The sequence below is a fragment of the Hydractinia symbiolongicarpus genome, chromosome 3, assembly GCF_029227915.1.
Source record: "Hydractinia symbiolongicarpus strain clone_291-10 chromosome 3, HSymV2.1, whole genome shotgun sequence".
NCBI lineage: Eukaryota > Metazoa > Cnidaria > Hydrozoa > Anthoathecata > Hydractiniidae > Hydractinia > Hydractinia symbiolongicarpus.
The window spans coordinates 26,814,407-26,826,984 of NC_079877.1; the positions used below are offsets into that span (position 1 = coordinate 26,814,407).

The following is a 12,578-nucleotide window of genomic DNA, read 5'->3' on the forward strand; positions in this document are numbered from 1 at the left end:
AAGAACTGTTAAATCTATATCTTAATTGAATGTCTTGTTTGTAATATATATGTCAGAAACGGTACTACTGCTTAAAAAAAAACTTCCCTCACATGACATGGACTCACCCGTAGCTGTGGTAAAGGCACTTGTTAAAACTGCCCCTCTGTACCACTAGGCCACGCAAGAAATATATTTTCGCATAATTACAAAGTCCTACAGTTTCGTGAACATCTACCATTAAATCGTAGATTTACTAGTAGCTAGCTACCAAAATATAAAAAAGGCTATGTTGCTGTGCTTATAACGGACTGTAATTTTCATCGTGCTCTTTGCCGACAGTGGTCACATCGATTTTTAGTCAAATCATGAGCCGATGAGTAAACACATCCTTTCTACTCGAACTTATCACATTCTTCGACACACTTGCTACGTTACAGAAAAAAATGTTTGCAATTTTAAAATTAGCTAGCTAGCCAGCTTGGCTGTTGAATTGTTTTAAATATACATAGTTATTATAAAGGGCCTACAAAACGATTTTAAAAGCTCAATCCTTGCACATTCCGAAGAATGGCATGTAATAAAAGAACCCCTCAAAAGATGAAGGTGCAAGAAATTATACACACTTTAGGACCATATAGACGTCTAGACAACCTATTTATAAATAATTACTTTTTTATGATGAATTCGCTACTTCTTTATATATAATTTTCCTTCAGTATTCTTTTGGGGGATAAAATAATCTACAGTCTGTAAAAATATTAAATATTAGTAAATCGAAAGTTTGTTTTGAAAAGGGAACAGAGACAACATGAGAAGCTGTATTTGTTAAAAATGCTATGTTACTAGCTTTAAGAAGGTAACTAATACTTTGTAATTGTTGTTGCTTCAACTGGCTTTATGTGCAATAAACTTATGTTTCTGCATAAAAATTTGAACAATATAGCTAGCTACCTAGTTTAAAAATATTGAAGTTTATTTTGTTAGGAAACTTGAGTTTAAAGCAATTATGGATATCTAATATAAATAGACCAAAATGATATCTATATAAGTTGATTCAAGATGTTTTTTTGTCCTCATTAAGCATAAACTTTCTCACCACCTTTAGCTCGACTTTCGTGTAAGTCAAAAAAGTTGGAAAGCAACAACCGTTTTGTAGCCCCTTCAAAGTCTTTTTCTGCATCGAAATATTGTAACACAGTAAGTTGCTTGCATTTTTTATTACACAATGTAAACTCGTATGGGATATTTTTTTTCCTATATATTACTTTCGTCATTTACTTTCGTAAGTTGTAAAACAAAAGTACGACAAATGATGCCACTTTTTGTAGTTCAACACAACCATCAATCGCAAAAATTATCATTTGTAACAGTTACTTCTCACGAAATCATTCAAAGGTGTCATTTGCAAATGTTATTTCCCTTATAAAACATGTGATGATATTCTAAAGTTACTCCGTGTAATGATTAACAAATCTCTTGCTGTATCTTTCATGTGAAATCCGGCTATATTTCTTTGTTTTCGTTTCAGGACAACTTAAAATTTAAGAATTCTCCAGATAATTTGAAACTTTGGCTTACCCACGTATATTGCAGTCAAAATCTTAAAGGCTCCGGGACTCTTTATTAAAATTAAACTTCAGCTAAGTTTCTTTTCCAAAATTTATTTAAAATACAAGGAAATTTTTACAAAGCATTTACTTTTAAAACACTGTGCTTTGTTACCTCTTTATAGTGTCACTGAATGAGTTGTTAAGTAGTGCTAAATGTTACGTAATGTACAGCATATTAGTGTATTAGTGTTGCAGTATTCTTTTCAGTCTCGTTAGCTCATGCCTTACCACAGGAATTCCATAATCCTCTTCCAAGGAAAGTAACAAATCATCTTTCACTAATTCTTTAAAAAGTTTACCATCAACTTCATGTTTTAGAAGAAACGATGCAAGCTTTTCTTGAAGGCAGCTTTTTATAAAGTCATTTAATTCTTTAAAAGACATGGATGTAACCAAGTCTGTCTTATCAATTACGTGATTTTCACCAGTGAACTTAACCCCGCCGTCAAAGAGAAGTCCCTGCATGTAGTGGTGAAACTTTCGCGCTTCAAATTTTGAGAAAGCCATATCAACAAAGTCCTGTTCTGTATATTGCACCAATAGGCTGCCATCTATTTCATTTTTTTTAAAAATATCAACATGATGGCCTAGATGAGTCTCTTTTAGAAGGTTCAAAACTTCTTTTACTGTATATTCTTTTATATCTTTACTTATATCTTTCGTTGGACTTAATTTTACCGGTACTTTTTGCTTTTTATCCTTTCGAGGTGCAACTGGAGGAGGAGGCTTACTCCTTGAAATCGTTTCATTGTGTAAAACTAATCTGGGTTTGTTTTCGTAAATCATTTGTGGATCATCGTCATCTTTCTTGGTGACAAGTTCGTGTTTTTCCTTCTCATGTCGTATTTCACTGAACCTTCTGTTACACTCCTCGTCTGTATCGTAGTCAGAAGCATACTCGCTGTTATCTTCCTCTTCAACAGCGGGAGGAAATAGATCATGTGGTATTGGACTCTTTTTATTTGGGTCTGGAAGTGCTGGTAAAGGCTTTCTACTGAGTTTAGGTTTAACTTTGCTTATATCAAGGTCCTTGTCAGGATCTTCATAGTCGTCAGCATCACCAACTGCATCGCTGCTTTCGTCAACTTCGTCATCTGGTAACAAATTGATTCCTTCGTAACCACCACTTTCCTCCGCATCTGGAACAGTATAACCATGCCCATCTAATTTGATACTTTGCCGTTGCTTTATCCCTAGTTTCTCGAAACTGTATTTACAGAGAAAGGGTTCTCCAAAACATACATAGTTAAATACGCACCTCTTCTGTATACTTTCGATGTCAGCTTGGCTTACCTTCTTCAACTCAACGTTTTTAATTATGTCCAGACTCATGGCTAGCGTTGAAGGAAAAATTAAAAGTTCGTTATTCTTTTTTGTATGGCTTGCAATTACCGTGTCCAAATAGGTTAAGTTTCTTGCGAGGAGGAAAACCTCTGTTCCCTGATGGGGTAATTTTATTAAAAATGGTAATGTTGAATTACCCAATATTTCTGAAATGTTTCTCTGAATGCAGTCAAATGGTGAACCACAGCGCTTAAATTCACCCACAATATCAAGCGGAAGGTTACACAGCCTCATTGAAGGGTAGATGGAAAAACACATTTTATTTAAATTTAAGCGCGATAAAATATTTCTCTTAATCTCTAACACTTGACCAACATTGAACACAGTTTCCCTGTACGTAAAACTTTTCGTTGTAACTACCCATGTAATTGCGGCAGACGTCTTTCTTTCTGTCTCTAAATCTAACACGCGATGGAAAACCTGCTCGTTAAACACTGGTATATAACTTATTGGATATGGGTAACTTACAGGGATATAAACATACTTTTGCTGGTTGGTGTCAAGACATCGTAACTGTTCGTTTTTTATGCACGTGTGAATAATCAGCTCGTGATCTTTATAAGATGAATAGTCTTTACCTGTGGGTAGTTTAGTTTTCACAGCTATTGGAAAAGCAAATATATTCTCGAGTGGATTTAATTCACTGTACTCTGCCATATCTTTTAAAATTTTAAGCTTGACAGAACTTTAAAACTTTGGACGTTCATAGATTATCTTTACAATTTTATTGCTACCACAATACATTGTTTATTAAATCCTTTACTCGTAATTGGTTTAATGACTTTTTCATAAAGCAAAAAGGGAAACGAAAGCGATTGACTTTACCTTAGGCTTTGTATACACTGGTCACAAAAAAAGTTATTCAATGTTTTTCGGAAGACAAATGAAAAAGATAGATGCCGTGCTGTGCGTGTATGTAAGGTTACTATTAACAACAAATTTATTCCACAACACTTTATTTAAATTTTTACGCAATAGTCACTATGTGAATGTAATGCAAAGTATATGTTTAGTGTAAACCCAGACAAAAGTTTTAAGATTAAAAGATATGACGTCGCTAGCAAGTGGGTTCAGGTTACGACCTTTTTGTTGACGTTAGTATCGTAAACATGTACTTTATTTTTTATTGAGACAACTGAATCGAACCATATATGGTAAGTGAAAAGGATATTGCCAAATCCCAGCAGTCGTGTAAATAAAACCAAATAGTTTAGGAAAGTCCATCTATGGACTCGAAACTCCTGAACAGTATAATATGTCCCTGTTTTTTTTGTATTTCGGTCAACCCAAATTCAAATGATATCGTTTATTTCTGCACATTCTCTATAATGGTGAGAATTTATTTTATACCTTAAAGGCATACATTATTAGGAACAAAAATGATTGCGAGACAAATTCAAAATATAGGTAGCGTCTGATAACCAACACCAAGTTCTTCAAAAACGAAGCAAAATAGAGATTATAAAACATGTAGTTTTTCCCAGACTTCTCTTAAAAGTCATGTAAGTTTGACGAAAAACGTCTTTAAAACAGAAGTTTAATTTCGAATGGTACACCAGCTGAGCATGCAAACACGTGAATTTGAGCTTTCTTGTATTTCAGAATCTTTAAAAACAAGCTCTTCAGATTCCACTAAGAAAATGTAAAGAGAACTTAATAAAATGAGACAAAAAAAAGGTTGAAAGTATTTCGCGGGTTGCAGGCCAAAAAAATTATTACAAAAAGGGCGGTATTCAAAAGTTCATAACCATAAGAAATTGACGAAGCTGTTTCTCTGTAAATAACACGTGCTCCAACCTTCTCAAGGTTCCCTTCTCAACACTTACTGCTTAGACGGTAACAATTTTTGCTGACGTCAACATATCCTAATTCTACGATTTTTCGGACCCTTCTGACATTGTAGAAAGTTAATTTAGTACATTTCCAACATTGCTACTGAGCTACACCAATGCAATGCAAAAGTGCAAAAAATGTTATGTTTAGAATTATAGCTTCAGAATCAGGTGACGCGGGAAAACATTCTAACTGAACCTAGTTTCTGACGATCGCAGAACGGGAGTTTCCTTTTAGTTCTTGCTATAAATTGTTGGTCGAATGTGGTGTCTGCGCATGCGCGGGCACCGGCGTCAATTTTTATCGTCTTTTTAATTTGATTACATTATCTTTGATAAAGCATTAAGATTATAGAATAATGATCGTTCTGACATCATTAAGCAAGCAGCGGAATGAAAGCTTTATTGTTTTATCTTAATATTTCTTCCTTTTTTATTTTACCAGCTGCAATTGTCAATGAGCAAAACAAATCCGACGATATCACCACCAAAGGAATATAGCCATCAAGGCCGATCATGCAAAAATGGTTCAAATCAAAAATCACCATAGCCATGCGCCATCCGCTTTGTGTATGTGAAAAGAAAATATATTACAAAAATATGTAAAATAATATAACGCAGCTGGTAGTCTTCTGTCGCATCTGCACCTGCCATCTGTTACGCTTGCATCTACACCGAATATATTGCATCTACACAGAATACATTGCATCTACACAGAATACATTGCATCTACACCGAATGCATTCATCTGCACCAAATAATATTATTATTATTATTATTTAAAAATGTTTATACAGGATAAAAACTTCAGTTGTAAAAACTGCTATAAATGTTTGTCCTGCGTCAACGTGTATGTGCATATGTGTCAAAATTAGTAAATACATTCATCTGCACCCAATACATTTATCTGCACCAAATACATTGCATATCCTCCGTTTTTATGTGTTTTCAGTGTGTATTCCCAATTGTACGGAAAAAGTTAATGGAAGATAATAAGAAAAATGAGATAATGTAATCATATTTTGTAAATAAGACTTTCGCGTTACTGAGCTTGGAGTCAAATGCGTGGCATTTAGTCCAACGAAATAAAAGTACAAAACTATAACAAAACAGCATGTTGTCTGTACTTCTATTATCACAGTGCCCTTTGAGGTTTCAATCTCTTCTTTTTTTATATCACATGTATTACAATTTCTTATCTCATTGTACGTAAAGCTTGGTTTCCAATAAAATCCGTAATTGTTGTCCAACTGTTGTAGAGATGGAAGATCTGCGCAATATTTTGTAACATCTCTTGTTCCGCTTTGTGGTACAACATGTGTTTCCCAAAATGTTGTATTTCATTATTATGCAATCAGAAGAAACCTGAAATGTTTCAGTAATAAATTAATTAGACAACAGAAACTAATCAAAAGTCACGTGTTATACTAATTAAGCATATATAGTTTATTAAAAGGCACAAACGAACTTTTCAATGTTTTCTAAGAAATCAACACCTGATTATTCTTTTTCGTTTGTAAATGTGATCACACAGCTTTTTTTAGTTTTTAGTTCTTTAAGTATGTAAACTCATTCATTTCAATCGGTATTATTGTTAAAAACCGTACAGGATAATTGTTTAATTAAGTGTTTGTACATTTTACGACCTTGTTAGTAGTCTGTATCGTCTGTGATACAAAGGTCATCCTTCGTTTACAAGTAAGAAGATGAAGCTTGTCTACTGTACTTTTTTGGCAACTGAATTAAACATTGCGAATAGCTAATACGAATAGTAAATCCCTAAATAATAGCAAAGCAATAAGGAAGCTATCTAGATCATGCGTTGTTGTTTTTAATTCAAGTTTCTGTAAATATTGCAGGTTGTTTGGGAAAAATAAAAAGTAACCGGCACAGGCTCTTGAAATGATAAGCCATGAAAGTAATGTTTAACATAGCTTCTGTTAAGTTTTATCCAGATTTTTCATAAAAAACAAGGAAAGTTAGACACACAAAGTGATCAGGATAGAGGATCTAACAAAGCAAAATACCTCTACGATCCAATTCAAATGCAGATACAATTTTAAATAAATATATAAACATAATTACAAAAATCAATAGGATATACATATTTTTATTTGTTAAAATATATCTTAATACGGCATAATTTAGGTCTGTAAAATACGTGTCTTATATGCCGACTACCGTTTTATGTTTACAGCATCTTCTCTCTACGCGTTGAAGAACATGACTGATATTTTTGTATCAAAAGCGAGGACACTTTTTTGTCTAGTAGAACAAATAACTTAGGCCAGTATCTAAGGTAGAAGTGTAGTAAAAAATCAACAAGTACGTCTCATGCCCGGGATTTTGTCTCTCTTTATTTTGAAACAGATTTTGCGTCCGCCGATCTTCAACGCGTAGAGAAGAAGATGCTGTTTACAGCAAAAATATAATAAAAAATATAACATTTTTTTCAGTATTGTTTTTGGCGGTAAAATAAGCTACGGTCTGTAAAATATATTAAATATCAGTAAATCGAAAGTTTGTTTTGACGAGAGAACAGAAACAACACGAGGAGATGTATTTGTTAAAAATTGCTATTAGCTTAAAAAAGGTAATTAATACTTCTGAAAAGATTTTAAAGTCATTGTTTTTGCTTAGACTGGCTTTATGTACAATAAACGCAAATTTCGAAGGATATAGCTAGCTAGTTCAAAAAGTTTAAAGATTATTTTCTTAGAAAGTTGAGTTAAAAGCACGGTAAGTACTCATATCGAATAAATTATAGATATCCAAGTATGTGGGGAACTTTTCTGTCATTTTTAGTTATATTTAGATGTCCAACATGATATTTAAGATGATTTAAGTTGCTGTTTTTGTCATCAGTGACCATTAACCCCAACCGCCATTTGCTCTAAGTCACTAAAGTGGAAAACCAACAGCCGTTTCGTATCCCTTTTAAAGAAAGGTGTAAAAGAAAGGACAGTATAGCCCACAGACATTATTATAAAATTTAATGTGCTTGATGAGCCTTGGGTTGCATAACGCTATCAGTACATAGCTAGTATAAACTTATAGTTAGCTTAAATAATGAATTATGTGTTAGGTAAAAAAAGATGAAGATAAATAATATATTATATCTTTATTTTTGTTCATAATTAATGATGTTTAAAAATGTTCTGTCAATAGTGAAAAACTGAGGGTTTTTTGGTAAGTTACTACGTTTAAAATTTCATCGAATATGAAAAATATTACGACTGATGGCTCATATCAAGTAAAATGAACATAGGGTAAGGCTACACCGCATTTGTGTGTTAGGTATAGCTTTTTCTCCTTTTTGAGAAAAGGAAGTTTGTTTTTCTGTTCTATTCTGTCATATTCTTGTTGTAAGGATTTACTTTCCAATCACAATCTTGACACTGGCTTTTAAAATGTTTAGATTTGTATTTTCGCATTAGGTGAATTTACACATCTTCTTCGAATAAGTTGAATTTAGGTTCTACTGAAACTAGGTAGTTTGCGAGACAAGAACTGGCGCTATCATTGTTAATAACTTTTTATGCCCGTCAAGTGATTAACGCACCAAAAATGGATCACGAAAAACCAAACGAAAGTGACGTAAAATAAAATCAAAACAAATATTCCAAAATTGCAAAAATGCGAAACTGGTGAAAGTGGCAAAATTGGCGAAAGAAATCGAACAAAAAGCTGTTAAATACTAAGATTTGACGTTCTACCCGCAAAAGCTCTTTACAAGTCAAAGGAAGAAAAAAAGAATTTTTGTTTTGGGGTTTACCCTGACCCACAAATGCGTTTTGAAGAAGTAATAATAATTTCTCCGGCGTAGATAACCCCGTTCTTTTTCTTATAGGTTTTTACCACAGATAGATTGTAAAAAAAGCTTTTGGTTTTGAACTTGAGCTATTTTTGCCATTCCCTTTTGAGATGCAGCTATTCACAGTTGGAAAATTTTCTACGTTCTAAAACAATAACACAATCTGTTAAACTGAATTTTTTACGTTGTCAATCAAAAAGTAAACAAAGTTCCAATTCCCATGGACAAAAGGTAGCAAAAGCCACTACACTAATAATTCTTCAGTCGAAATAAGGTACAATTAAGCTGTAATGTAAATCTTCTTTTTCTTTTTTCCGAGTTCAAATTAAATTAAAGCTGACAGCACAGCAAATAGTTGATTATCGAAATGTGCAATTTTTAGCACTTTGAAATGTCATAAAACCTGAATGATGCTACGTCTTTAAATTTTGTTAATTAAGTCATAAATCATTGTGTATGGACAAGTGTAAAATTTAACCGGACTATTTAAACTGGGGAAACCTTGGATAGCGTCCCATAAAATGAATTGTCGACAAAAACGCCTTTAAAAGTATTTTTTTTTATTTTATTTTATTTTTATTTATTTTTTTGTGAAGCGACCGGAAGCTGGTGCTGTGCTATCAATTTGACTTAACCAGTACCTCATCTCCCAGGTTCGTAAGTTTCTCGCTTTAAGTCTAGAAACTAATGAGTTAAATTTCCAGGCTATCCCTTACTGAGTTACTCTTTAACAGGTACCGTAAAAACATTATTTTGTACCAGGTGATATCCTATAACACGGATATAACCCAACCTCCTTCCCAGGAGTCTTTCTATTTTTCTGAAAATCTCGGACGGCAAGACAGATAAACAATCCTTACTGTCGTCATGATCCGCAAGTTCTATGGTTTCAAAGTTAATGGAAATATATAAATATTTCAAATACGATAGAAATGCTGAATACCAATTAAATTTTAAAAGTTTTGTATCTATAACTATTTTATTCTCAAACATTTAAAGTGTTATGTCCTTGGCACCATAACCACTTATTGTAAATAACTGAAAACAGAATCATTTTTTAAATTTTCTATGCTATTGATAACTTATGTTATTTCGCCAAGCATTGTTTAATTTTATATTCAAACAAAATTATTTTTACAGGATTGCTTGTGACTATGCGTTGAAGCTAAAGATGCATGGCGTGTTAACTATCTGTCTATTCTCCACAGCACTCCCTGTTGCTGCAATATTTGGTAGGTTAGTAATGTTCTTATGTTGTCAGACGTGTAACAATCACAGAAAAGAAGTAAACGCCCATCCCAACCGCTCTATTAATTTTTAATTACAAACAGGAAAATTTTATAATACTGAAGTTTGTTTAGAGGATTTAAATAGTCCATTTTGCAGAATTTACCCTAACAATGAACCCTTCCCCACCTCTCTGTCAAAGAAAACAATACCATGGTGTGTCTACCATAAAGCAACAATTATTGATAAGTTTTTGAGGTTTATTATCTGAAAATTTAATTGTCTATAAAGTTAAGCGAACTTTTGACGACAAAATTTTCTGAGTTTATTATAATATTGAACATGTTAGAACTTCTAGTAAAAAACGCTTCAATGGACACTGGATTTAAATATTTGCATTAAGTTTATGTAAACCATTTTAGAAAAGCCGTATCGATGTGGACACAGGACGCTACAACAAATTTCTTCATCATTGTTTCAAGTTAAAGAAACGATTTGTGGTCAACGCATACCTTCTTTAGTTTGGTATTTGGATGGCAAATTGATAGGTAATGGTACAGCAAGGGAAATAGAAAAGCATAAATATGTGTTTACAAAGACGTTTAAAGATATGACTGCGTGTGGTAGAAACCTCAGTTATGTTATCACAAGTTTTGATGGCTACACCGCCACGTATTATGCAACACTCTCATTCAACTGTAAGTTAGTTTATGATACACACGATTTTTTATCGAATTCTCATTATTGTGATGCAACTTTTTGCCAATTTTACCACACCTTTATATATTTCAGCTATTATAAAGTCAAATTAAAAGGGAAAGGCATACAACTGGTTTGCCATATTGATTCCCCTAAGCGCCTAAATTACACGTCATTAAAGTGCTTAATATTGCACAATATTTAGGAGCACTTTTGCATGCGCTGATTGCTTTGAAAGTTGAAATCATTTTGACTTTTTTTACTGCAGTTTCTGTTTCCAGTGGACATTGCGCTTGGACGCACGACCGCGCAGCCTAAGTACGTTGCGCTTGACGATCGAACTGGACTTTCGCCTTTAACCTGCAATAAACTGGCGTCTAGTTAAAGAATAAAACGCAGGGGAAGAGGTGCTGATATTTGAATAAACAGGAATGGTGTATTTCTCTAAATTATGATACGTTACAAATGATTATACTTTTAGGGACACCACCTGTTGTGCGCTTCTCAGTGAATGTGAAAGAGAATTGTATTTTCTTGACATGGAAGGAACCACGAACAGGGCTATGTGCAGTATCCTACAGCGTCACCCTGTATGGGAAAAACGATGTTTTGGTTTATACACACTTTAATCTCAGTCAAGTGAAGGAAAGTTTCAAGTATTGCTCGCAGCTCCTTCGAACTATTAATGACATTAAAACAGTTGGCTTGCAGGCTGTTTACAAAGATAATTTTGGGAAAGTAAACCGACGCCATGTTCACTTTGAAGGTAAAGAAATGATTTTGCTTCAAATCTTCCAATAATCACCCTCCTTCTTCCTAAAGTACGAAGGATGTAACAACGTCGCATAAAATTAGCGTGTTTTTTTTTGTTTACATTAAGGTTAAAACTATTTCTTTTTATTATTTAAATACAATAAAAAAACAAGTTTTAAATAATTTCAGGACTCTTCCCTCTGTTAAGCGTTCCATCTTATAAGGACTTATATTCAAATCAAAAAAAAAATCATCAAAAAGGCTAAACACTTAACAGATGATTTACCTAAATCACTTCGACCCTGTTCCGTAATACCGCTTAATTGAATAAACTTTACACGCCAAGCTCTTTCCTAGGGCTCTAATGTCATAAAGGCGTAGGGCGTAAAATCCCTAGGGACGAGGTAGTACACACGGCTGTTTAATTTTTTTTATGTATTTTTATAGAAGAGCATGGCCATGTGCACTACGTCCCCCCAACTGATATTCTGGTGATTTGCATAATGGCGGTCTTAGCTGTGGTTGTGATTGCATACATTGCATCATATTATGTCCTAAAAAAGAGAAGTATGTCTTTTGAATATCATCGCATTAAAAAATAATCTTCATGCAAATTCGCGCGTTTAGAAAAGCATTGCCAGTTTAAGTATCGTGAAACTGCTATAATTAAAGAGCCGTTCCGTCCAAAATAACCTGGGAAGGAGACTGTCCCATACGGAGACTTAGTATTAAGCTGACAAACTTTCTTATCATTTCAAAAAAATTATTTTCCGTCAGAATATCATAGACATAGAAAAGCACTGGATACGAAGTTGTTGTAGAGGGTAAATATTATTTTAGACAAGTTATTATATACTCCATTTCTTTATAGATGCATATGTTAACCGCAATATCGCCTTAAAAAATATAAAAGAAGAGATACCGTTCATAGATGTTGAAGATACTGAGCAAACTAAAGAAGATGCCAGTATGTGATGAGCATGCTGTTGAACGTTACGTTGAATTGTAAACTTATGCGTCCATCAAACGAAATTAGAATTTTATTAAAACCATTTGCTCGCCTTGACCGAACAGCCTGTTGTTGGACAATCCGATGTCAAATGTCTAGTCTAAGAGTTGTACCATAAGAGCCATATTTGTTGTAAATACCGCCTGCTGACGTGTTGTTTGCAATATTTGTGTGTGAAGCGCTAGTTACTTGGACGGTTTAGTCCACCCTCACAGAGTCACAGGTCCGTAGCAACATTATTGGGGACAGAGGTGCCATTGCTACCTCCTCCCAATAATTTTGCTAATTTTTTCAAGTATCACAACTAA

General features: G+C 33.6%; 1 protein-coding gene across 5 annotated transcripts; it reads left to right on the forward strand.

The window, feature by feature from the left end:
• The first annotated feature begins 7,295 nt into the window (after nt 1-7,295).
• Nucleotides 7,296-12,425, forward strand: LOC130636544 (uncharacterized). Of its 5 annotated transcripts, none has more exons than XM_057446294.1 (6): nt 7,296-7,361; nt 9,723-9,814; nt 10,232-10,507; nt 10,990-11,274; nt 11,709-11,828; nt 12,133-12,425. In XM_057446294.1, the coding sequence occupies exons 2-6, from the start codon at nt 9,754-9,756 to the stop codon at nt 12,234-12,236; spliced, it is 846 nt and encodes a 281-aa protein (XP_057302277.1). In that variant the 5' UTR covers nt 7,296-7,361; nt 9,723-9,753; the 3' UTR covers nt 12,237-12,425. The 5 variants fall into 5 exon arrangements, with proteins under 5 accessions (XP_057302277.1, XP_057302279.1, XP_057302276.1 ...); XM_057446296.1 differs by lacking the exon at nt 7,296-7,361 and adding an exon at nt 7,484-7,507; XM_057446293.1 differs by lacking the exon at nt 7,296-7,361 and adding an exon at nt 7,944-8,037.
• Nucleotides 12,426-12,578: the final 153 nt, after the last annotated feature.

Bases quoted from the DNA above. Each gene is read 5' to 3' on its own strand.
- LOC130636544 (XM_057446292.1), top strand. From the start codon at position 9,667: ATGTTATTTCGCCAAGCATTGTTTAATTTTATATTCAAACAAAATTAT. The intron at 9,815-10,231 runs GTAGGTTAGTAA...AAACCATTTTAG, and splicing joins CCCTGTTGCTGCAATATTTG to AAAAGCCGTATCGATGTGGA. The intron at 11,829-12,132 runs GTATGTCTTTTG...ATTTCTTTATAG, and splicing joins TTATGTCCTAAAAAAGAGAA to ATGCATATGTTAACCGCAAT.